This window comes from Papio anubis, chromosome 17 (genome assembly GCF_008728515.1).
Source record: "Papio anubis isolate 15944 chromosome 17, Panubis1.0, whole genome shotgun sequence".
Classification (NCBI taxonomy): domain Eukaryota; kingdom Metazoa; phylum Chordata; class Mammalia; order Primates; family Cercopithecidae; genus Papio; species Papio anubis.
Window position 1 is genome coordinate 56,160,822 of NC_044992.1, and position 24,366 is coordinate 56,185,187.

General features: G+C 49.2%; 3 protein-coding genes across 7 annotated transcripts in view; 1 reads left to right on the forward strand and 2 right to left on the reverse strand.

Moving 5' to 3' along the window:
• SCN4A (sodium voltage-gated channel alpha subunit 4) overlaps positions 1-744 on the reverse strand; it is a 59,897-nt gene extending 59,153 nt beyond the window's left edge. The window contains exon 1 of the mRNA XM_031657679.1: positions 600-744. The gene's annotated coding sequence lies outside the window, so the exon portion shown is untranslated. The remainder of the gene's footprint in view (positions 1-599) is intronic.
• PRR29 (proline rich 29) lies at positions 108-5,658 on the forward strand. 3 transcript variants are annotated; one of them, XM_003913286.4, is made up of 6 exons: positions 112-179; positions 474-549; positions 740-846; positions 2,433-2,662; positions 2,816-2,886; positions 3,082-5,658. In XM_003913286.4, exons 1-6 carry the CDS (start codon positions 120-122, stop codon positions 3,108-3,110), a joined length of 573 nt encoding a protein of 190 aa, XP_003913335.3. In that variant the 5' UTR covers positions 112-119; the 3' UTR covers positions 3,111-5,658. The 3 variants fall into 3 exon arrangements, with proteins under 3 accessions (XP_017806361.2, XP_031513541.1, XP_003913335.3); XM_017950872.3 differs by lacking the exon at positions 2,816-2,886 and having other exon boundaries at positions 108-179; positions 2,433-2,660; positions 3,082-3,823; XM_031657681.1 differs by lacking the exon at positions 3,082-5,658 and having other exon boundaries at positions 108-179; positions 2,816-3,063.
• Positions 3,943-24,031, reverse strand: ICAM2 (intercellular adhesion molecule 2). 3 transcript variants are annotated; one of them, XM_009191002.3, is made up of 5 exons: positions 23,908-24,031; positions 8,063-8,167; positions 6,431-6,697; positions 4,997-5,317; positions 3,943-4,273 (listed from the first exon to the last, which is right to left on the reverse strand). In XM_009191002.3, exons 2-5 carry the CDS (start codon positions 8,121-8,123, stop codon positions 4,095-4,097), a joined length of 828 nt encoding a protein of 275 aa, XP_009189266.1. In that variant the 5' UTR covers positions 8,124-8,167; positions 23,908-24,031; the 3' UTR covers positions 3,943-4,094. The 3 variants fall into 3 exon arrangements, with proteins under 3 accessions (XP_009189266.1, XP_003913334.2, XP_021784105.1); XM_003913285.2 differs by having other exon boundaries at positions 23,791-24,017; XM_021928413.1 differs by lacking the exon at positions 23,908-24,031 and adding an exon at positions 10,321-10,339.
• Positions 24,032-24,366: the final 335 nt, after the last annotated feature.

Consider the following 24,366-nt stretch of genomic DNA (forward strand, 5'->3'; position numbering starts at 1 on the left):
CGGAGGAGGAGAGAGGAGGGAGCAGGGAGAGGGAGGACCCAGGAGCACGGGCGGGCTCCGCGCATGCGTGGGAGGAGACCTTGGCGTCCTCGGCGTCGCCAAGGCAACCCGCGCCAGCCATGGCCTCTGGGGCGGGCGGGAGCTGGGGTCGCTCCCCACCGCAGAGCGCAGTTCCGACGGTGAGGGCTGAGCCCGGGAGCAGATCCTGCCTTAACTTGGGGGACGGCAGAGTGGGTGGGGTCCTTGGAGGGGCTAGACCCTGGAGCGGGGGAGCGGGTGTGGGGAGGTGAGGAGAGACAACCCCAAACCGAGAGGAAGAGGCGTGGCAGGGAGCAGGGAGGCCGCGGGGCAGGGAGGGGAGAACCCGGCCTCTGCGGGGTTAGGGAGTCCACTGGCCGGGAGGGGTTGGGGCTCGCGACGTGTCCCCATCAATTCCCCCCACCCCACGTGACTGACTCCGCGCACACCCCCAGCCCTGGGTCACTGTCCTGCAGCCCCTCTGGTGGGCCGTACCACCTGCGCCCCCGCAGCCAGGCCGCGTGAAGGAAGGTGAGACTCCCGGGTCGCCCCACCCCATTACCACCATCACCACCACTCACCCCCTTCTGCCTCGCACATCGTCTGGGAGTCCCCGCAGCACAATCTGCCCACCCATTCTTCCCCCTCCCCTGAGGACAGGGGTGTCAGGGGGAGGGGGACCCGGAGTCCCGGCGTGGGCTTGCTGAACCCCGCTTCCTAGACCTGCTGGAACTAATGATGCTGCAGAACGCGCAGATGCACCAGCTGCTGCTAAGTCGCCTGGTGGCTGGAGCGCTGCAGCCCAGGCCGGCCTCGCTCTGCCCTCAGGTGTGTGTGGGTGGGGTCGCTCACCTGTGGGTTCAGGGATGTGGATCCACCTGGGATTCCTGTTGGCGGGAGGGGGGGTGGTGCAGGAATAACTGGGAGAGAGGAGCAGGAAGCCAGCCTGTCTCTCTGGCTGGGGCTATTTGGCATCTGTTATGTATCAGGCCCTGTTTCAGCCTCCATGAAAGGTGGGTGGTGGGGGGAAGAGACACCCCCAAAGTCCAGACCACCCAGGTCTTCTTTTCAAGGATGTTTCCCTGCAGTGCCTTCCTCACTGGACTTCAGGCTCCAGGAAGGCAGGCACCCTGGTAACCCTGCCCCATGCATCATGAGCGTCTGGCCTGGTGCCTGACACTGTGTAGGGGCTCAGCTGATATTTGTTGAACAAGTGAATGAATAAATGAATGGTTAGGGATACAAGGCCAGGTTGGCTGTGATGGCACATGGAGAGGTACAAAGCACAAGTGCACACAGGGTTGGGGGATGGGGACAGGCTCCTTGGAGGTGCAGGGGACCTTAGAACCAGCCCTTGAAAGCCAGGTAGGATTTTGACCCTTGGAGGAGGCAAAGGTTGTGTCCCTCATCCAGGCTGGCAGGGGCAGAGTCAGGAGACAGAATGGGGGAAACCATGTGCGGCAGTGTGTGTGTGCAAATGTGTGTATGTGCGCATGTGTGTGCAAGCGGGTGTCTGTGTGCATGCATATGTGTGTGCGAGTGTGTCCGTGTGTGTGCAATCGTGTGTGCATGTGCAAGTGGGTGTGTGTGCAAGCGTGTATGTGCATGCATGTGCGTATAGCTCTAAGGCTGAGCCTTAGCCAATAGTGGGCATCCTGAGGTCAGGAGAAGCAGGGACTGGGTGGAGAGAGAATGCTGGTCAACCCGGAGGAGTCAGAGAGGGGTTCAAGGAATCCAGATAGAGGGAGACCCTAAGGAGCTACTGCCACCCTTCACCCCTGGGTCCCCAGTGATGGCACATAGGTGGGTCCAGGGGCTGGGGGTGAGGCTGGGGACAGCTCAGTGGACTCTTGGACCCAGCTCTGGGTTCACACCTGGAATCAGCTGGGTGGCCAAGTTGCTCAACCTCCTTGAGCTACAGGAGTAAATGTTTCCACAATGCCTTGTCCGTATGTAGTAAATGCTCAATAAACACAAGCCATCCTTTTCTTTTTTTTTTTTTTTGTTTTTTTTGAGATGGAGTCTCACTCTGTCACCTAGGCTGAGTGCAGTGGCACGAACTTGGCTCACTGCAACTTCCACCTCCTGGGTTCAAGTGATTCTCCTTCTTCAGCCTCCCGAGTAGCTGGGACCACAGGCGCCCGCCACCACACCCGGCTACTTTTTTGTGTTTTTAGTAGAGACGGGGTTTCATCGTGTTAGCCAGTATGGTCTTAATCTCCTGACCTTGTTATCTGCCCACCTTGGCCTCCCAAAGTGCTGGGATTACAGGTGCAAGCCACCGCGCCTGGCCTACACAAGCCATTCTTACAAAGCCTATCTGGAGGAAATAACTTAGGGGAACGGAGGAGTAGGGATGGGGAGAGCCTGATCGTGGATTCTCATTTCCCCTCCCTGTTTTGCACAATCCCCAGATCTACCTGGAGGTTCCACAGGAAGAGCCTGAGGAGGAAGAGGAGGAGATGGACGTGCAGGAGATAGGGCCTTTGGTGCTTCACCATCACTACTTGCCCTATTTGATGCCCTCCCCGGGTACCCGGCTGCCCTGGCGGGCCCCCTTCTTCCCCGCTCCCGCCTGTCAGCCCCACTTGCGGGATGTACCCAGGATTCAGCACTGTCCTCCTGCCTCCAGGGAAAGGGAGGCGTAAGTGAGGCTGGGTGCTGCCAGGGTTCTGCTCTGGGGCTGGGCTGGAAGAGCTGTGCAGGGATGGGTGGTTGGTGGAGATAACTTGTGGGTGAAACCCCAGAGGCCACCTCTGGGCCTCTGATAGGGGTCTTTTTCTCTCCCCCATCTCAGGAGAGCTGTGCCTCCACCCCCACCCCCCAGTGCCACAGAGACTGTGGGCACCAATGTACCCCCGGCTTCAGGTAGGGCTGGGGTGGTCGGCAGCAGGGCCCAGGCCTGGGAGTGAATGAGGAGGCCAGGAGCGCCCTGTGCACTCTGGTGGGGTTTGGGGGTTTCCTACCATCACTGCTGCAGGCAACTGGCCTGTCCCCCTCCCTTTTCCTCTTTGGAGTCCACTGAGGCAGGAGGGAGTCAAGATGAGGTTCTTGCTTCCCCAGACTACTGTGATGCCGAGAGCCTCCTATGAGGACAGACGCTGGCCCTGGGACCTGCACCAGCTTTGTGCTCTGGATACAGCCCCGGAGCCCCCTCCCGCACCTCTCTTGTCGGCTCCTCTGTGCCCATGGCTGGCGGTCCTTCTCACTCCCTCAACCTCAGCCAGGCCCTCTTCTCCTGGGGAAATCAGTCCCTGCCCCACCCCAATGAGTCCCTGGACAGGTCGGATCTATGCTGTGGTGTAAGTTCTCCTTAGAGCACCACCCAGGCCCTTGAAGCCACGTCAGCCCGCCTCTGCCCCACTGCTTCCTGCCTGGAGCAGGGGGAGGCCTGGGAACAGAGCCTCCACCCTCTCTCCCTCACCCCTCTCTCTGGGATGATGAGGTTTCCTTCCAGCCTAATAATGGAGCAAGAGGGGAGTGGGGGCTTCCTTCTGCTTTCCACAGCTTTGAAGGCCGCTTTGAGGTGGCTGCAGGGGCCCAGAGTGGTGGGGGAGAGGCCTTGCTGGGCAGCGCCCCCGAGCAGAGTCAGTTCCCTGGGACCCCCACTCGTCGTCCCAGGAAGCAGCTCTGTTGGCCGAAAGGAGAGGTCAGAGCTTTGTCCTGCTGTGACCAGGAGTGGCCTGAGGTCTCCTGGGGCCAGGTGGGAACACTGTGTCCTCTGCCCCCTGGGCCAGGGTGTGTTCCCCCACCCTCCCTCAGTAGGAGTGAGCTACTCAGGCCAGATGGGGGCCTGGCGCCTGGGCTGGGAGGCCCCTGTGAAGGAGAGGGTGGGAAGGGAGGCATCTGGGGAGAGGGGTCCCCCATGGTGGCTCCCCTCCGTGGCCGTTCTTATCCCAGGAGGAGACACTGTGGGCACAGCACTAAGTCCAGGTGTTTGTATTCAGGCTAGAAAAGGCAATGTCCCGAGTCCCTGCTGCCTGTCACAGTCCTTCGGCCAGCACTGGACCTCAACCCTGAGGAGTCACACTGAGTTCCAGTGACCACCATGGCGGCGGCCATGCCACTTATGCGTGCTATGGCCGGAAGGCCTGGGGTAGCCTCCTCCAAGCCGCTCGCACCCCGTAGGTGCCCATCCGCCGCTGGCGCCAGTGCTGGCTGAAGATGAAGCAGAGCAGGACAGATGTCACGAACAGGAACAGCAACACTGACACCACTGTGACGATGATGACCATCTGGCTGTCCGGCACGGGCTCTGGGCAGGAAGGGGGCAAGGGTCTTAGACATCCTGTGATCCCAGTTACCAGGGACCAAAAAGAAGTGGAAGTCTACCCCCGACCCAGCCCCTCCAGCCCCCGCCGCCCACTCATCCATCCTGCAGTCACCCCAGGCTGTAGATGTGTGGTGAATGGTGTCTAAATTAAAATTATCTGGAAAAAAGGTGGCCCAGGCTCAGGCTACCAGCTGAATTCCTGTGAGGCTGTGAGGGCAGATGTCCCTTGTCAGCAGCCCTGGGACCAGTGTGTAGCTGCTGGACACCATGGCCTGGAGGGTGGCATGGTCCCAGCCAAACCCCTTCTTGGGCAGAGCTGAATGAACTTCATGCCAAGCTCCCTGAGGACAGGGAATGTGCCGGCCGTCCAGAGTCACTGAGCAGCAGAGCTCCGGGTACCTCAGGGGAGGCGATCAGGCCAAGCTTCTCATTGTGGAGGGGAGCCAAGGCCAGGGAGAGCAGTCAAGGTCATGGGACTTGATGGTGGCCGAGGAACTAGTTGACCTCTCCCAACCTCTGGACCAGTTGAGGTTCAAGCTGGGGACGTGGAAAGAACTTCAGGGAAGAGGGAGAGTAAAAGGGAAGCCTCAGGGTGAAGGGTGGGCTCCTGGGTGTTTGCTTCCCAAGTGGGGCTTGAGATTTTTCTTCCCCCAAGGGGCTGAAAGTGGCTTCTCACTCCCAACTCCATCCGTGGACCCCCCTCACCATAGATCTCCAGCATCTTCGGGGCTGAGTGTGTGCAGAAGACTTCGCCACCGCGAGACATCAAGTCCAGCACAGCCAGGCAGGAGAAGTTGTGGTGGCCGTCCTCTCTGTGAGCCATGCTGCTGAATGTGGCTGTGGCCTCCTGCAGGGCAGGGGCTGCCTTCCCGAAGGTCTGACTGTGCAGAGTCTCACTGCCACGGAGCAGGCTGAGGGTGAGGCTGTCCAGGGGCTCCACGGCGGGCACCCTGCACTCGATGGTGAAGGACTTGCCCACGGCCACCCAAGTGGGCTGCAGTGTGAGGAAGACCTGCCTTGGAGGCTCTGCAGGGGACAAAGGAGGGAGGTCTGGTCAGGATGGGGGTACAGCCCCAGCAGCCTCCCCCTGGCCAGGGCCATCTCCTGTCACCATGGTGTTCCATGGTCGGGGAGGAGGTGGCCTGGCCAGCTCCAGTGCAGAGAGGAAGAGGGCGGCGGTTGAGGATGGAGGCTGGATTGCATGGTAGTTTTACAGACATGTTGATTTCCGGTGACCAGGCATCTACAAGGACAAGGTTCAGAAATTGTACGGCCAACTGGAAAGATATAAAAGTTTGGGTCTGTCTCCTCTCCTTCAGAAATGAAATACAAATTTCAAAAATTAAACAGTCGGGTGATCACATTGAGAGAGACTTAGGTGGGTGTGCTCACTGGAACTGGGCACTCGGGGAACTGAGCTGTGAAGTTCCTCACTTAGGAGGCGGGGGCCAGAGCCAGACCTGCCCAGGTTCTCCAGGGTCAGGGCCATGGCCAGCACGATTCCTCACGTGTGCAACCACCTGAGAGGGTGCCCTGGATTCTCTTTTGAACTAGAATACTTCACCTCCACTCACCCCACCTCCCACCCCGGGAAAATATGTTGGATTTAAGACGTTTTTCTGTTCATTGATCCACTGAAGCTGGTGATGGAATGGACCCAGGTGATACCCTTAGCACCAAGATGTCCTGTCCTGGCCCATCTGGAAGGTTTCCATGGCTCATGTGCAGGTGGAGTGTGATGGCCACACATTTGCCATGGGCCCTGAGGGGAAGATAAAAGCCCTGGGCAACACCTCAACCTTCTTGTCATGAGGTGGACGGGCCCAGCTCCCCGGGTGGTGACCCCACTACTTGGTATAGGACATGGGGTGCGCTGGTGACTCAGCTATGTTGGGAATGACTTCTGGACATGGCTAACCCTTGGTTAGATTGTCCTCCCCTAAGCAAGACTCAAAACGTGGGTTGTCTGTGTCTGAGATGCCAGCAGGCCTGGTCCTGCCCCTTGTTACCCCAGGAGCTTAGGGAGGCAGGGCCCACGATGACAGTGTCCAGGAGCCGGCACAGAGGGGCTCTGTGTGCATTCAGTAGACATAGGCTCTGCCCCAGGGGAGAGCAGGGCCCCGCCGCACAGCCACTCACGGTACACGCTGACGTTGGAACTCATTGACTTCTGCTTCCCAGAGCAGGTGAAGTGGCACCAGAGGACCGTGTCATGGGAGATGTTTGAGATCAAGTAATGCTTCCACTGAGTCTGTTCGAGCAGCAGAATCTTATTTAGAGAAGTCTCCAGACCACCCACTTCAGGCTGGTTACAGGTGGTGCTGCAGTTGACCTCGAAGGACTCCTTGGGCTTTACTATCAGCTTCTCTAACCTCATATGTACCTCGAATGTCTTCTCATCAGATCCTGCAAGACCAGAAACACTGGGCAGTGGTGTCACCCGCCGCCCCCCGCCCTCCAGTGGAGCTGTCCATTGAGGCAGTCTGGCTCCTGGGTCAGGGGCTGAAGAGGAAAGGTCACTGGGGGCCCTGCTGCTACTTTCCCCTTGTCAGGTGTCATGGCCCCGGCTAGACCAGCAGGCCACCCCCCAGCTGACTCCCCGCCTCTGGCTGTCCTTCCTCCGGCCCCCCAGCTGACTCCCCGCCTCTGGCTGTCCTTCCTCCAGCCCCCCAGCTGATACCCCGCCTCTTGCTCTCCTTCCTCCAGCCCCCCAGCTGACTCCCTGCCTCTGGCTCTCCTTCCTCCAGCCCATCTGCCCATCAGCTCCAGAGTAGTCTTCCTCAGGCTGTGCTCCATCTCCATGCAGCGGGATCCCACTCACTCTTTAAGGTCAGCTCGAATGTCCCCTCCCCCACGAAGCCCTCCCACAAAGGGCCCTCTGTGGCCCTCCCTCCTCTCCTTTCTTCCACGAACACTTTCTGAACACCTGCTATGTCCAAAGCAGCAGGCTCTGGGGATACAGCAGTGATGAAAGTAGACCAAACACTGCCCTGGCGGAGCTCCAGTAAACAGTGACAGGCAGAGCACCCAGCCGGTCACATGGCAGGAAGGCGCCGAGAAAGGAAAACGCGAGAAAGTGGGGGTGAGGCCATTTTAAGGGTGAGGCCACTTTAGATATTGTGCTCCATGAAGGCCTCACCCAGACAGTGACTCCTGGGCAAAGGCATGCAGGGGCATGCCACGCCCTGCAGATACTCAGGGGCAGTGATCAAGGGGAAGGGGGCCAGCAGTACAAAGGCTAGGGCAGGAGGATTGTTGAGCCCAGGAGTTGGAGGCTGCAGTAAGCTATGATCACTCCCTGCACTCCAGCCTGGGCAACAGAGCAGGAACCTGTCTATAATAAAAATAAAAAAATTTAAAAAGTCTCAGCAGGCTGGGCATGGTGGCTCATGCCTGTAATCCCAGCACTTTGGGAGACCAAGGCGGGTGGATCACTTGAGTCCAGGAGTTCGAGACCAGCCCCCACTGTCTCTACAAAAAATACAAAAATTAGCTGGGCATGGTGGCTATCACCTGTGATCCCTGCTACTCAGGAGGCTGACGTGGAAGGATCACATGAGCCCAGGGAGGTGCAGTGGGCCATGATCATGCTACTGTACTCCAGCCTGGGTGATAGAGCGAGACCCTGTCTTAAAACAAAACAAAACAAAAAAACCCAACAACTTTAGTAACTTTTGGGCCTTCTCTTCCACCTGAAGCCACAGGGAACGGGGCACCCCCACCCTCTCGGCTGGCATGTGCCAAATCAGGAACCCCAGAAACTCGGCTTACCTGAACAGCAGACCAGGGCAAAGAGGGCCACGGTCAGGGTCCCGAAACCAAAAGAGGACATCTCCAGCAGTGTCCACGGGCTTGCAGGGACCAGCGAAGGGCTGCCTGGAGGGAGACGGAGGGCGCAGGTCAGAGCGCAGGTCTGACCACGGCCCAGAATCCCCAGCCTCCTGCAAACTGATGACTGCATTTCCTCTCATTATCTGAGAGATCTTTGGGAAGCCACGTGCACCAGCTGGTTCTAGGACCCCAGGACTCCAAGAATCCAGGCAGAGGAAGCTGGGAAGCCGCTGATAAGCAGGGCATAACCCAGTCCTCCCTGCTGGCTCCCTGTGCAAGGGGCAGGGCAGGCAATGGGTGCACGCATGTGTGTGTGTGTGAGATGTGTGCACAGGGGAGTCAGGCCTACAAGCCCCAGATCTGGGGAACCCCAAATCCCATGGGATGCATTGTTGGAGTCACGCCTATGAGGCAACCATCCAAAGGCAGGACCTGTCCAGGAAATGCAGTCACCATAGCAAAAGGGGACAGTGACTTGGGCTTTTCTAAGGAAGCCTGGACGGGAATTTGAGCTTCTCCTGCTAAATGCCTGGCGCAAGTCTGCATAAACCTTAATATCCCACTCAGTTTTCTCTCTTCTTTTTTTTTCTTTCTTTTTTTTTTTGAGATGGAGTCTCACTCTTGTCCCCCAGGCTGTAGTGCCGTGGCACGATTTTTGGTTTACTGCAAACTGCGCCTCCCAGATTCAAGCAATTCTCCTGCCTCAGCCTCTAGAGTAGCTGACATTACAGGAGCGCATCACCACGCCCAGCTAATTTTGTATTTTTAGTAGAGATCGGGTTTCATCATGTTGGCCAGGTTGGTCTTGAACTCCTGACCTCAGGTGATCCGCCTGCCTCGACCTCCCAAAGTGCTAGGATTCCAGGCATGAGCCACCACGCCTGGCCCCCACTCAGTTTTCAACCTAGACTTGATCTTGACTCAGCTGATTCAGGGCCAACTTGAGGCCCAGAGCCTCAGGAAATGCATCCCATAGTAGTCTGCAGCAGCCCAGGCACAGACGGAGAATGAGGTCCAGTCTGGGGGCAGCCACACCCCCAAACCATGGCCTCCATTTCCTGGCCTACCTGATGTCCTCCCCTTTCCCTCTCTCCAGGAGGGAGCCTTGGGCTGGGAGGATTGGGGCCTGAGGTGTTTCAGTTTAATCCTAGGGAGGAATCCCCAGAAGCAGTGAGCAGGTATAAGGGAGGGATTTCAATGGAAGAGAGGACCTTCCTGGGGGATCGCCACACAGTCTCATCCCCCAGTTCTGCCTAAGATCTCTTTTGCAACCAGGCAGGGAAAGAACAAGTCTTCTTGCTTTCTCAGGGGAACCCCCGATGGGGCCTTTCCAAAGGGGTGCCCCAGAATCATCAGGGCTTCAGCCAAGCTCCAGTCCGGGGTGGGAGGGCAGGGTGAGGTCCTGGCCTTCCCTCACCGCTGAGGTCAAAGGCAGTTACTACTGTGCACAACCATCAAGCACTGCCATTGTTAGCCTGGACCCAGGGACGTCCCTGGACGCAGACGCGGTCGCTGGACTTGGGAATGATGCAGGGAGGAAGGGGCGGGGCCTGGGGCCAGCAAAGAAAAGGAGAACAGGGTGGAGCTTCACCCCCAGCCTGGAGGAATCTGATTTCATGTGAGGCCAGCAAAGTCCTGAGAGCAGGAAACACTCCTGAAACCCAAACCAGGGGCTGAGGAGGTGGTTCCAGGGACTGGGACAAAAGGGTGGGGATGGGGACATTGCTGTAGTGGAGACTCTGTGTCCTCCACTGAGTCAGAATAATAATAATAACAATAACAACAGCAATAATCATAATAGTAAACATTTACTTACTACTTACCAGCAATAATAATAATAATAGTAAACATTCAGTCGTGCACTGTCACAAGTATTCTATAAATATTAACCAATTAATCCCCTAACTCTGTGAGGCAGGTACTGTTACTGTCCCCATCTTACAGATGGGAAAACTGAGGCACGGCAAGGTTAGGTGACTTGTTCAAGGTCACATACCTAGAAAAAATGAAGTCACTATGAATGATAGCCTGCCATGGTGACTGTTGAAACCCGCCCTAGCAGGCGCAAGAAGAGGATTGTTAGGAGCCAGGTTCCCAGGAGACCCTCAAGAGGGAAAAGCAACACAGCAGAAGGCCAGAGGAAGGTTCTGGGGCCTTCCTCGCTGTGAGGGACTGGGGGAAGGTGGGGTGATCCACACCTGAAGTGCTCCAAACAGCTTCTGGAAGGGACAGTGCTTGGGAATCCCGCTGGCACACACAGCAGGGCAAGCCTGATTCTCTCTTCAAGCAAGGCCTCTGCAGTCCAACATCCTCCCCGAAAGCACAGGTCCCAGTTTCCAGCCCCCATCTCCTCCTGTGATGTCTCCCATCCTTCCTGGGCAGGCCTTGCTTGGCTGGGACACACGGGGCATGTGACCATCTATTTGTTAGAAATATTTACTGCTTTCTAACCGTTAACACATCAACCTCCCTGCCTCCTCACTGGCCCATCAGCCATGAGGGCAGAAGCTGAATCTCATGTACTGCTACATCCACCCAGTGTAGGACACTGCCTGGCACATAGTAGGTGCTTCATCACTGTTGAATTGGTAGATGGATGCATGCATGCATGGATTAGTGAATGAATGAGAGAGTTTGTCCTAAACAAGCTTGGGCAAAGGCTGTTTTTATTTTTAGGTCCTAAGCATTTATTGTTTTTGTTTGCCCAGCTTCTTCCTCCTGCTACTGCTAAAGTCTCTGCTCCCCAAGGCCATAAGGCTGACCTTATAATGTAAATAAGGCCAATCATGGTACCTTACTCCTCGAGGATGGGCACTTTGAGTTAGGCCTGAGCAGAGGTTTTCTTTTTTTGAGACAGAGTCTCGCTCTGTTGCCCAGGCTGGAGTGCAGTGGCGTGATCTTGGCTCACTGCAAGCTCTGCCTCCTGAGTTCAAGGGATTCTCCTGCCTCAGCCTCCTGAATAACTGGTATTACAGGTGCCCACCACCACGCCCAGCTAATTTTTGTATTTTTAGTAGAGACAGGGTTTCACTGTGCTGGCCAGGCTGGTCTTGAACTCCTGACCTCGTGATCTGCCCGCCTCTGAGCAGAGATTTTCCTGGGACTTTCTGAACCAGAGCCGGTAGGAACACACCCTTCCCTTTCTAGTCCTAACACTAGACGCACGTGAGCCAGCAAGTGTGCGTGCTCATGCCCCACAACTGAAGAAGTTGAAAGGAAGGAAAGTCAACTCAGTGTAGGAGGTGCCCTTAACCCAAGATGGAAGGTGATCTAGAGTTGTTACGGGGAAAGTGCTGGTTGTGGGGGTAAGGGGTGGACTCTGATGGGTGGTGGGCTGGGTTAGGTGCCAGGCGATGACTCTGTGTTCACTCAGGACTCGTGTTGCAGAAGTGAAAGAGCTTTCCAGGCTGAACACAGTGGAAAGTTCTGACCCTTCAAATCTGACCATGGGAGTCAGGACTGGACATGGGTCCTTGTGTACAGAGAGTTACTGTGAGGCTTGCCCTACAAAATGTCCAGGACAGAACAGGAAAAGAGCTTGCAGCACACTCAACATTAATCATTACGTCAGCATGCTCTCTGACCTGCTTCCTCATAGTTGCTCAGTGCCTATTGCCCCAGAATTATGCAGACTCTGTCACAGGATTAGAGTTCCCTTAACTGCTCTAAAGGTAACAGCTTGAACATTATAAAATGTTAACTTTTCTCTTTGAGATATTCTTTCAGTGCCTGCATACCAGTGAAAGCACTCATGCCAGCTGGTCCGAAGGACCCCACTGGTGCCAGCCAGTCTGAGGGACCCAACTGATGCCAGCTGGCCTGAAGGACCCCACGAGGAGCTGACTCACAAAAGAATGCAGTTTCCATATTCCGATGATTTTATCCCCTTACCTTGACCAGTCATTGACCCCAGTTTACCGGCCTCTTGCCCTCCACAATCTCCTCTAAAATCCCAGCCCAGAACTCTTTGGGGAGATGGATTTGATGGTCTTCCCAATCTCCTCACCTGGCACCCTGGGATCATTAACCTTTTTCTCTGCAGCAAACCCTGCTGTGTCAGTGTAATTGGCCTGTTGCTGCACAGCAGTGGCCATACACACCTGTTGGTCCTGTAACACAGGAATAAGAGGAAACTAACCATGATGTAGAAGAGAGAAGAAACTGGGGGTCCTTCCTGGAAAATTGTTTTCACCATGAAATGTCTCCTGTTTTGCTCTCTGGATCCCTAAGTTTCTCAAGGAAGGGGGCTATAAAACGGGAGGAGTTAAGATAGTTCTGGAAAACATGAGAGAATTTTTGAGGGGAGGGGAAATTACAGTCTCAGTTTAGAAAGTGCAGTGGCACGATCTTGGCTCACCACAACCTCCGCCTCCCAGGTTCAAGCGATTCTCCTGACTCAGTCTCCCGAGTAGCTAGGACTACAGGTGCCCGCCACGATGCCCAGAGAGCCACAAAGCTCTCCCACAGAGCTTTGGAAGGATTAAACTGTGACTGGGTCCTAATCCAATGACTTGCCTCTCTTGTTTGAAATTAAAAAAAAAAAAAAAAAACTATTAATGTAGAATTGTGTACCCAGCAAAACCATCTTTCAAGAACCAAAGTTAACAAAAACAGATAAACAAAAGGATTATTTATCCCCCCAAATACCTAAATGAACATTTAAAAATGTGCTTCAACAAGAAGAAAAAATGATTACAGAACAGTTTGCTATGCAAAGAAGGGCAAGAAAATAAAATGGCAAATGAGTACACAACTCCAAACAAATATTGTTTACAATAATGGTAATATTAATAATTATAATGTTTATTTTGAGAAGTTTTTAGAAGTTCAAAACTAAAATACTGGGTAAGAATGTATAAGGAAGGATTGGAGTTAAAGCATTCTAAGATTCTAACTTGGAATGTTTAGGAGGAGGACACATTTTAAGTTATATAAGGAATGGGAGAAAATATATGCAAATCATACATGCAATAAGGGGCTAATATCCAAAATATATAAGAAACTCAACTCAATAGCAAGAAAAAAACCCCACAATTTTAAAATGGGCACAGACCAGCCCAATGTCTCTTGGACTTTATATAATGCCATATAATGTTGTCAGAATAAAGAGAAAAGTGAAAAAAATAAACAAAAATGGGCAAAGGACCTGAGTAGACATTTCTCAAAAGAAGACATACAAATGGGCCGGGCACAGTGGCTTGCACCCATAATCCCAGCACTTTGAGAGTCCAAGGCAGGCAGATCACGTTGAGAGTCCAAGGCAGGCGGATCACGAAGTCAGGAGATGGAGATCATCCTGGCTAACACGGTGAAACCTCGTCTCTACTAAAAATACAAAAAGTTAGCCGGGTGTAGTTTCGGGCACCTGTAGTCCCAGCTACTCGGGAGATGGAGGCAGGAGAATCGCTTGAACCTGGGAGGCGGAGGTTGCGGTGAACCGATCGCGCCACTGCACTTCAGCCTGGGTGACAGAGCGAGACTCCGTCTCAAAAAAAGAAGACATACAAATGGCCAAGAGGTATATTAAGAAGTGCCCACCATCACTAATTATCAAGGAAATGCAAATTAAACCCACAATGAGATATCACTTCACACCTGTTAGAATGGCTATTTTCAAAAAGACAAGAGATAAGTGTTGATGACAGCTGGGCATGATGGCTCCTGTTTGTAATCCTAATACTTTGGGAGGCTGAGGCAGGAGGATCCCTTGAACCCAGGAGTTTGAGACCAGCCTGGGCAACATAGGGAGACCCTGTCTTGAAAAAATATATACTTTTTAAAAAGAGAAACGTGTTCATGAGAATGTAGAGAAAAAGGAATGCTTACATGCAGTTAGGAAGAATGTGAATTAGTGCAGCTATTATGGAAAATAGAATGGAGGCTCCTCAAAAAATTGAAAGTACAACTACAGAGGATCTAGCAATCCCACTACTGGCCATATATCCAAATGAAATGAAACCAGCATGTCAAAGAGATATCTGCACTCCCATGTTCACTGCAGCATTATTCACAATAGACAAGATATAGAATCAAACTAAGTGCCCAACAGTGGATGAAGGGATAAAGAAAATCTGATACATATACACAGTGGAATACTATTCAGCCTTAAAAAGAAGGAAATCCTGTCATTTTTGACAACATGAACAAACCTGGAGGACAGTATGGTAAGTGAAATAAGACAGGCATAGAAAGACAAATACTGGCCGGGTATAGTGGCTCACACTTGTAATCCCAGCACTTTGGGAGGTTGAGGCAGGAGGATTGATTGAGCCCAGGAGTTCAAAACCAGCCTGGGCAACATAGTGAGACCCTGTGTCTATTATTTTAAAAATTTTTGACTGGGCAAGGTGGCTCATGCCTGTAATCCTAGCACTTTGGCAGGCCAAGGCGGGTGGATCACTTGAGGTTAGGAGTTCGAAATCAGGCTGGACAACATGGTGAAACCCCATCTCTACTAAATATGTAAAAATTAGCAGGGCCTAGTGGTGCATGTCTGTAATCCCAGCTGATCAGGAAGCAGAGGCAGGAGAATCGCTTGAACCCAAGAGGCGGAGGTTGCTGTGAGCTGAGATTGTGCCACTGCACTCCAGCTTGGGCGACAGAGCAAAATTCTGTATCAAAAGAAAAAGAAGTATAAAAATTAAAAAAGAAAAAAAAGAAAGACAAATACTTTATGATCTTACTTACAGGTTGAATTAAAAAATCAAACTCCTAGAATCAGAAAGTAGAATGACAGCTACTAGGGAGTGAGAGAAGGGGAGGGATTGTGAGAGATATTGGTCAAATAGTTAAAAATTTCAGTTAGACTGGAGGAAAAAGTTTAAGAGATCCATTATACAACATGGTGACTATAATAACATTGTATTGTGAAGTTGAAAATTGTTTCCTTTCCTTTTCTTTTTTTCTTTTACTCTTTATTTATTTATTTTTTTTGAGACGGACTCTTGCTCTATTGCCCAGGCTAGAGTGCAATGGCACAATCTCGGCTCACTGCAACCTCTGCCTCCCAGGTTCAAGCGATTCTCCAGCCTCTGCCTCCCAAGTAGCTGGGATTACAGGCGTGCACCACCGCATATGGCTAATTTTTTTTTTTTTTGTATTTTTAGTAGAGATGGGGCGTCACCATTTTGGCCAGGCTGGTCTCGAACTCCTGACCTCGGGTGATCCACCCACCTCAGCCTCCCAAAGTGCTGGGATTACGGGCGTGAGCCACCGCGCCTGGCCAAAAATTGTTAAGAGAGTAGATTTTTAAGTGTTCTCACCACACAGTGGTAACTATGTGAAAGAATTCATATGTTAATTAGCTCGACTTAGCCATTTCACAATGTATGCATATGTCACAACACCATGTATATATAGATATATACCATCACCCTCCGTATCCATGGGTTTCACATCTATGAATTTAACCAGCCCAAAATAAAAAATATTGGCCGGGCGCAGTGGCTCACGGCTGTAATTCCAGCACTTTGGGAGGCTGAGGCGGGCAGATCACCTGAGGTCAGGAGTTCAAGACCAGCCTGGCCAGCATGGTGAAACCCCATCTCTACTAAAAATATAAAAATTAGCCAGGTGTGGTGGCACATGCCTGTAGTTCCAGCTACTTGAGGCAGGTGAATCACTTGAACCAGGGAGGCAGAGGTTGTGGTGAGCCGAGATCACACCATTGCACTCCAGCCTGGGTGACAGAGCAAGGCTCTGCCAAAAAAAAAAAGCATTAAAAAGTTTACACAACATTTTACAAAAAGCAAAACTTGGGTTTGCTGCACACCAAGTACTGTTGAATCCACATGAATGAAGTGATGTGTAACACTGTTTTAGGTGTTCTAAATAATCTAGAGATAGTTTAAAGTATACAGGAGGATGTGTGTAGGTTATATGCAAACTCTATGCAGTTTTATATTAGGGACTTGAGCATCCTCAAATTTTGGCATCTGTTGGGAGGGTTCTGAAATCGATCCCTTCATGTATACTGAATAGTGACTCTATAATTTTTGTCAAATATTAAAAGAGCATGTAAAATTTCAAGGAAAACCAGTACAGATAAAGTATATAAATTCTAAACCACTGGAGAGGCTTAAAAATGTATAAAAACAATCCAAACAACCCTTAAAAAAAATTAAGAAGAAAGCTGAGTGTGGCGGCTTGTGCCGATAATCCCAGTACTTCGGGAGGCTGGGGCGAGTGGATTACCTGAGGTCAAGTGTTCGAGGCCAGTGTGGCCAACATGGTGAAACCACTCTCCACTAAAAATATAAAAATTTGTTGGACATGGTGGTATGTGCCTGTGGTCTCAGCTACTCAGGAGGCTGAGGCATAAGAATTGCCTGAACATGGGAGGCGGAGATTGCAGTGAGTTGAGATCGCACCACTGCACTCCAGCCTGGGCAACAGAGTCTCACTCTGTCTCAAGAAATAAAAAAATACAAACACAAATACAAAAATTAGCCAGGTGTGGTGATGTGTGTCTGTAGTCTCTGCTACTTGGGAGGCTGAGGTGGGAGGATTGCTTGAACCCAGGAGGTGGAGGTTGCAGTGAGCCAAGATCGTGCCACTGCACTCCAACCTGGGTGATAAGGTGAGTTCCTATCTCAAAAAAGAAAAAAATAACGCTAAAACACAAAGCTCAGCTCTATGTTGTTTGTTGTTTACAAGAGACATACCTCATGCATAAGGATATGGAATTGGTTGAAAGTCAAAGGATGAAAAGGATATACTAGGCAAACATCAAAAGAAAGCTTGGGAAGCTATGTTTATATCAGACAAAGATGAATTTAAAGACAAAAACATATATTAGGGATAGAGGTGGTACTGACAAAGGTCAGTGCTTTGGTGGTGAAACTCAGAGCCTGTAATCTGTACTTTGGGAGGCCGGGGCAAGGGTGGATCACGAGGTCAGGAGATCAGAGACCATCCTATGGCTGACAGAGGTGAGAGCCAAATCTCTAAAAATACAAAAACTAGGCAGGCCGAGGTGTGCGCCCTGTAGTCCCAGCTACTCGGGAGGCTGAGGCAGGAGGGAATGAAGTAAAGCCCAGGAGGTGGAGCTTGCAGTGAGCTGAGATCCGGCCACTGCACTCCAGCCTGGGCAACAGAAACAGACTCCGTCTCAAAAAAAAAAAAAAAAAAAAAGGGTCAATTCACCAGGCTACAATAGTTCTAAATTTCTAAGCACCTAGCTAGAAAGAACTATAAAGAGGTAAAACCACAATCACAACAGGAAATTTTAACATATGTCTCTTCTGGATACAGTGAAAAAAAAAATCAGTGTTATATGCAGTAATGAACTGCATCTATAAAGTAGAGAATACAAATTCTTCAGGAAGATGAGTTTTAAAACCCTTATATATTTGACAGTTTAAAAACATACTCTAAATAATGCATTAGTCAAAGAAGAAATCATAATGACACATTTATAAATTCCTAAAATTGAATGATAATGAAAATACCATGTTAAAATTTCTGCGAGGCTGCAAAAGTTGTGCTTGGAGGGAAATCTAGAGCCTTGAATGCTTGTATTACAAAATAACTCTGGGCCAGATGCAGTGACTCATGCCTGTAATCCCAGCACTTTGGGAGGCCAAGGCAGGAGGATTGCCCCCGCCCAGGAATTTGAGACAGGCCTGGGCAACATGGTAAGATCACATCAAGAAAGAAAGAAAGAGAGCAAGAGAGAAAGCGAGAGAGAGAGAGAGAGAGAGAGAGAGAGAGAGAGGAAGAAAGGAAGGAAAGAAAGAAAAGTCTGATGGCCAGGCGTGGTGACTCATGCCTATAATCCCAGCACTCTGGGAGGCCAAGGCAGGTGGATCACCTGAGCTCAGGGGCTTGAGACCAGCCTGGGCAACATAGTGAGATATTATCTCTCTATTAAAATAAAAAATGTTTTTTAAAAAACCTTTCCCTACAAAACTCAATAGGATAGGCAAGTCTCCAGTGAAATCGATATATAAAGAAAAAGAAGGCACATGTAAACATAATTAGAAATGTAAATGGAAACATAAACATGAGAAGAAAAAAAACTATACAAATGTATGGAAACAGAAAGTGAAACAGTAGTGGCCAGGGGCTGTGGAAGAGAGGAAATGAGAATCCTTTAAATGGGTTTAGTTTTGGTTTTGCCAGATGGAAAAAGTTCTGAAGATGGACTGCAAAACAGTGAGAACGTACTTAACATTAATTGCTGATGTGTACACTTAAAAATGGTTATTTGGTACATTTTATGTTATGTGTATTTTACCACAATGAAAAATAAAGAAGACTATAAAGACGTTAGGCTACAACATAGGAATCAAAGTAGATCAAGTCTCAGAAAAATATAACTTACCAAACTTATTTAAGAAGAAATAAAAAGCCTAAATGCTTCTAACAACTATTTTTTTTTTGAGACGGAGTCTCGCTCTGTCACCCAGGCTGGAGTACAGTGGCCGGATCTCAGCTCACTGCAAGCTCTGTCTCCCAGGTTTATGCCATTCTCCTGCCTCAGCCTCCCGAGTAGCTGGGACTACAGGCGCCCGCCACCTCGCCCGGCTAGTTTTTTGTATTTTTAGTAGAGACGGGGTTTCACCGTGTTAGCCAGGATGGTCTAGATCTCCTGACCTCGTGATCCGCCCGTCTCGGCCTCCCAAAGTGCTGGGATTACAGGCTTGAGCCACCGCGCCCGGCCACTTCTAACAACTATTAAAGAAATTGAATCAGGGCAGGGTGTGGTGGCTCACGGGTAATCCCAGCATTTTGGAAGGCTGAGGTGGGAAGACGCCTTGAGCCCAAGAGTTTGAGACCATCCTGGGCAACACGACAAAACCCATCTCTACAAAAAACACAAAAATTAGCCTGGCGTGGTGGCACACATCTGTAGTCACAACTACTTGGGAGGTGGAGTTAGGACGATAGCTTGAGCCTGGGAGGTTGAGGCTGCAGTAAACTGAGATTACGCCACTGTATTCTAGCCTAGGTAACAAAGTGAGATCGTGTCTCCAAGAAAAAAATAAAATAAAACAAAAAAACTTGAATCAGCAATTTAAAGATCTTCCCATGAAGAAAATACCAGGTCTAGATGGTTTTTGCAGAAGTTCAAGTAAGGGTAACTCTTTTAAAAAAATTATTATTATTTATTTAGTTTTTTAGAAATGGAGTTTTGCTATATTGCCCAGGCTAGTCTCAAACTCTTGGGCTCGAGAGATCTTCCTGCCTTAGTCTCTCCAGTAACTGTGACTATAGGCACACAGCACTGTGCCTGATTAGTAATTCTAATTTTATAAAAACTCTTTCTGAGAATGGAAAAAATGAAAACATTAACCCTTTCCATGAGGCCAGTGTAACCTTAATATCTAAACAAGACAAGTGCAAGAAGAGAAAGTAACATTAGAGGCCCGTTTCACTCATGACTATAAATGCAACGGTTACAAGAAAAATACTGGTAAATCAAATCTGGCAGTGTAAAAAAAAAAGACATCATGTTCTAGTTGGGTTTGTCTCAGGTATGCAAAGATGGTTTAAAAACAGACGAAATGTCTATAAACATTATTTATTATGTTGGTAATAGTAGACTTTGGTGCTCTGTGTCATACCACTTCTGCCCTCTGCTGATTTCAGCTGTCCCTACAGTGGATAATTTTGTGCAAGCCTAGATTCCCTTTAAGCTGCCAGTGCCCCTCCACCTACTCCCAAACTTATACCAAGCTTCTTTTTGCTTTTTGCCTCAGGGTCTTCTTCGATGCTTTAGGAACAATTTACTTGCCAGCTAGTGATTCCCAGGAGTGTGGGAGAGTTAAGGTCCCTAGAATGTGATCCTCACCCCATGGGGGAACAGGAGCCAGTGGATATACTTTCCAGCCTCCTTCTTGCCAGTGGGCAACTCTTGGAGACATCCTGTAGTTTTATCAGAGGTCTCAGCAGGATAAGCTTCCGTCGCCTACAGCTGCAACATCAGTCACCCTCCTTTAAATGGGCTTTTCCTTCCTTCCTATCTGTTTTCCCTGCTCCTTCACTTCCTGCTTCCTGGAATCACCTCTCAAATAACCTATCTGAATCTAAGTCCTTGCTCCAGCCTGTGCTTTGGAACAAAGGATTTTGCTTTAGAGCAAAAGGAGCCCAAACTAAAACTTACATTAACAGATTTAAAAAGAAAAAATATGATAATATCAACAGATTTAAAAAATTGACAACATTCAACACCATTTTATGATACAAGCTCTTAGCAAATTAGAAGGAAATGTTCTTAACCTGATAAAGAAAACTTACACAAACTTACATATTGTTTTTAATGAGTAAATCTTAGGAGAATTTCCTTTAAAATCAGGAAGAGACAAAGATGCCTATGATTTCTGCCTCTATTTAATATTGTACCAAAGGTCTTATACATTGCAGTAAAAGGAAAGGAAGGAGAAAAGGAAGAAAGGAAGGAAGGGAAGGCAACCAAAACCATCAATATTTGTATACGGTATGACTCCCTAGGTAGAAAATCCAAAAGAATCATCAGGCAAATGATTCAAAGTAATTAGAGATTTTAGCAAGGCAACTAGCTAAAAGATCAATATTCAAAAATTGGTTGTTCTTGTGTATATCAGTAACATACAAAAACATAATTTAAAAAATACATCATTTACAACAGTCAAAAAAGTAGAGCAACAAAACTAACAAAACCTAGAACTACAAGACCTATAGTAAGAAAATTACAATACTTTATTGAAAAATATGAAAGACAATCTAAATAGACAGAGAGATAACACATGTTCATGGGTAGGAATTCAATATTATAAAGATGTGAATTATTCTGTAACTGATCTACAGGGTCAGTGCAATTCCAATTAACCCCAATAAGGTTGCTCATGGAAACTGAATGCTGATTTTAAGGTTTATATGGAAGAACAAAAGAACCAAGACACTCCTAAAGGAAATGAATAAGGAGAGGGATTTGCTCTGCTAGATATTAGGACTTTCTGTAAAATATTGTGTTAGTGTAGGTATAGGCAAATTAACTGATGAAACAGAATAAAGAGCCCAGAAATACACCTATGCTTGTTTGAAACTTTGATGCAAAGATAACATAGAATATCACTGGGTAAAAGAAGGGTCTATTAAATGATGCTGGATCAATTGATTAACCATATGGAGAAAAAAGGGACGAAATGTAACCCTATCTCACACCAAATATAGAAATCAATTCCATTTAGATTAAGGATTTATATGTGAAAGAAAATCTTCATAAGAAAATATAGGAGAGTATATCCATATCCTTGGGGCAAGACCTCAAAATTGTCAATAATAAAATCAACAATTGGTAACTTTGACTAGGACACAAATAAATAGGCCAGGCATGGTAGCTCACGCCTGTGACCCCAGCACTTTGGGAGGCCGAGGTGGGTGAAGCATGAGGTCAGGAGATTGAGACTATCCTGGCTAACACTGTGAAACCCCGTCACTACTAAAAATACAAAAAAATTAGCCTGGCGTGGTGGCGGGTGCCTGTAGTCCCTGCTACTCGGGAGTCTGAGGCAGGAGAATGGTGTGAACCCAGGAGATGGAGCTTGCAGTGAGCCGTGATGGCGCCACTGGACTTCAGCCTGGGTGACAGAGCAAGACTCTGTCTCAAAAAAAAAAAAAAAAAAAAAAAAAAAGACACAAAGAAACATTTCAAAGAAAAGGAGGCATGTCTAAAGAAGTGAAAAGATTCTTCAGCTCAAGAGTAGCCAGGGAAATTAAAATTAAAATTACAATGGGATAGATATTATTTTATATGCATTAGATTGGCAAAAGTTAAAAAATCTGACAAGACCAATTGTTGGAGAGGCCACAGGTTAATAGGCACCCTTCTAATTGCTGACGAGAGCGTATACTGGTGCTCTCGGAGATAATTAGGCATTATCTTATAAACTCAACATTCTTATACCCTGTAACTCACAATTCCATTCTTAGATGTATGCCCTAGAAACACTGTCACACTAAGAACCAGACATGTCCTTGTGTTTACTTCTTTATTTTTATTTTTATTTTTATTTTTTTGAGACGGGGTTTCATCCTATCGCCCAGGCTGAAGTGCAGTGGCGTGATCTTGGCTTACTGCAACTTCCACCTCCTGGATTCAAGTTATTCTCCTGCCTCAGCCTCCCGAATGGCTGAAACTAGAGGCGCATGCCACCACATCCAGCTAATTTTTGTATTTTTAGTAGAGATGGGGTTTCACCGTGTTGGCTAGGATGGTCTCTATCTCTATCTCTTGACTTTGTGATACTCCCGCCTTGGCCTCCCAAAGTGCTGGGATTACAGGCGTGAGCCACACGTGCCTGGCCTTACTTCTTACTATCTGTGTGACCTTGAGCAGATCACTTAATCTTTCTGTGCCTCAATTTTCTCATCTGCAGAATGGAATCAATAATAGTACCTTCCTCATAGGGTTTTTGTGCAGATTAAACAAATAAAATAAGTAAATATTTTAAAGCATTTAGAACAGTGCCTAGCACACAGTAATGCTATATAACTATTTCATCAAATTAAAATAAATAGGGTAGCCGGGCACAGCAGTTCAAGACTATAGTCCCAACTAATCAGGAGGCCGAGGTGGGAAGATCACTGGATCCCAGGAGTTCGATGCGGTAGTGTGCTATGATCATGCCTGTGAATAGCCACTGCACTCCAGCCTGGACAATATAGTGTGACCCCATCTCAGTAAATAAATACATAGATATGCATATGTAATAAAGCACCTAAAAATAATCAAGAGAACAATAAACACAAAATTCCAGAGGGTGGATAGCTGTGGGTGGGAGGCAAGTAGCATAAAAGTGGACAAGTGGTGGCCTGGCGCAGTGTTCGACACCTGTAATCCCAGCATTTTGGGAGGCCGAGGCGGGTGGATCACGAGGTCAAGAGATCGAGACTATCCTGGCCAACATGGTGATACCTTGTCGCTACTAAAAATACAAAAATTAGCTGGGCATGGTGGCATGCGCCCCTATAGTCCCAGCTACTTGGGAGGCCGAGACAGGAGAATCGCTTGAACCCAGCAGGTGAAGGTTGCGGTGAGCTAAGATTGCGCCATTGCACTGCAGCCTGGGCAACAAGAATGAAAACTCTGTCTCAAAAAATAAAAAATTAAAAAAAAAAAGGCAGATAAGTGGTGTTTGCAGTCTGGTGATATTCTATCCTTGTGCTGAGTGAGTGGCAGCTTCGGGGGTGTTTGGTATATTACTGAGCAGTATGATGATATGTATGTTACATATGCTTTTTATGTGTTACCTAGTAAATTTTACAAAAAATAATAAAAGGGAAAAAGGACCTTTCTACATGCCTAGAAAGAAGAGGCTTCATGGGAATGTGAGCCATGGGTTAGGAAAGACCCCCTCAAACCGAGGCAGGTAGGATGTGAGCAACTGAGATTCATTATGAACCCACTGCGCCTGCCGTGGAGAACAGGGACTGTCCCTTCCCCTCTGCTTCAGCTCAGATGGTTCAGATCATAGCCCACGAGGGCCCCTAAATAAGGAGGCAGCCCCACATTTCTACATCGGCCAACAATATGGCAGAGCAGAGGAAGGAGAGAGCGGAGACAAATCAGGAAAGGAGCGCCAGGGCAAGTGCGTGAGCTCGGAGACCCGGCAGGGCAGGAGCTTCACGGAGGACGGCATGTCGAGCCACAGGAGCGCTGGGGATTCTCCAGCCCCTGTACTTACCAGGGAGAAACTGATGCCCAGAGAGGGGAACGCACTAAAACTCAGACCTCGACAGTGCCAAAATTCTTCCCATGCCACCAAGCTTCACTGGAGGGAAAGTGAGAAGCTCGACCTTACCCCTGTGGGCTCCAACAAGGGTGGCTCTGGGATCCCGGGCAGGAAATTGGTGACAAGGTGACAAGATGCACGTGTCACAGCTGCCCAGTTCACAACTTGTTATTCAGTTTTCTCCCTCCCCCCGACCAGAAGTGACGTGCTTCCTGTGCCCAGGTTCCCGCCCTAAACTAGCCTCATTTAGCTCCACTTCCACACTGCCTTTTTGTTTTTAATTGTGGTAAAACGTACACAACAGAATTTACCGTTTTAATTTTTTTTTTTTTGACTGAGTCTCAGTCACCCAGGCTGGAATACAGTGGTGTGATCTCGACTCACTGCAACCTCCGCCTCCTGAGTTCACGTGGTTCTTGTGCCTCAGCCCGCGGAGTAGCTGGGACCACAGGCACCCGCCACCATGACCGGCTAATTTTTGTATTTTTAGTAGAGACGGGGTTTCACCATGTTGGCCAGGCTGGTGTT

Excerpts from the sequence above, each read along its gene's own strand:
- PRR29 (XM_017950872.3), top strand. The coding sequence starts at position 120 with ATGGCCTCTGGGGCGGGCGGGAGCTGGGGTCGCTCCCCACCGCAGAGC. Across the intron at positions 180-473 it reads CGCAGAGCGCAGTTCCGACG|CCCTGGGTCACTGTCCTGCA; the intron begins GTGAGGGCTGAG and ends GCACACCCCCAG. Across the intron at positions 2,661-3,081 it reads CTGCCTCCAGGGAAAGGGAG|ACTACTGTGATGCCGAGAGC; the intron begins GCGTAAGTGAGG and ends TTGCTTCCCCAG.
- ICAM2 (XM_009191002.3), bottom strand. The coding sequence starts at position 8,123 with ATGTCCTCTTTTGGTTTCGGGACCCTGACCGTGGCCCTCTTTGCCCTG. Across the intron at positions 6,698-8,062 it reads TGCCCTGGTCTGCTGTTCAG|GATCTGATGAGAAGACATTC; the intron begins GTAAGCCGAGTT and ends CTGGTCTTGCAG. Across the intron at positions 4,274-4,996 it reads GAAGATGCTGGAGATCTATG|AGCCCGTGCCGGACAGCCAG; the intron begins GTGAGGGGGGTC and ends CTTCCTGCCCAG.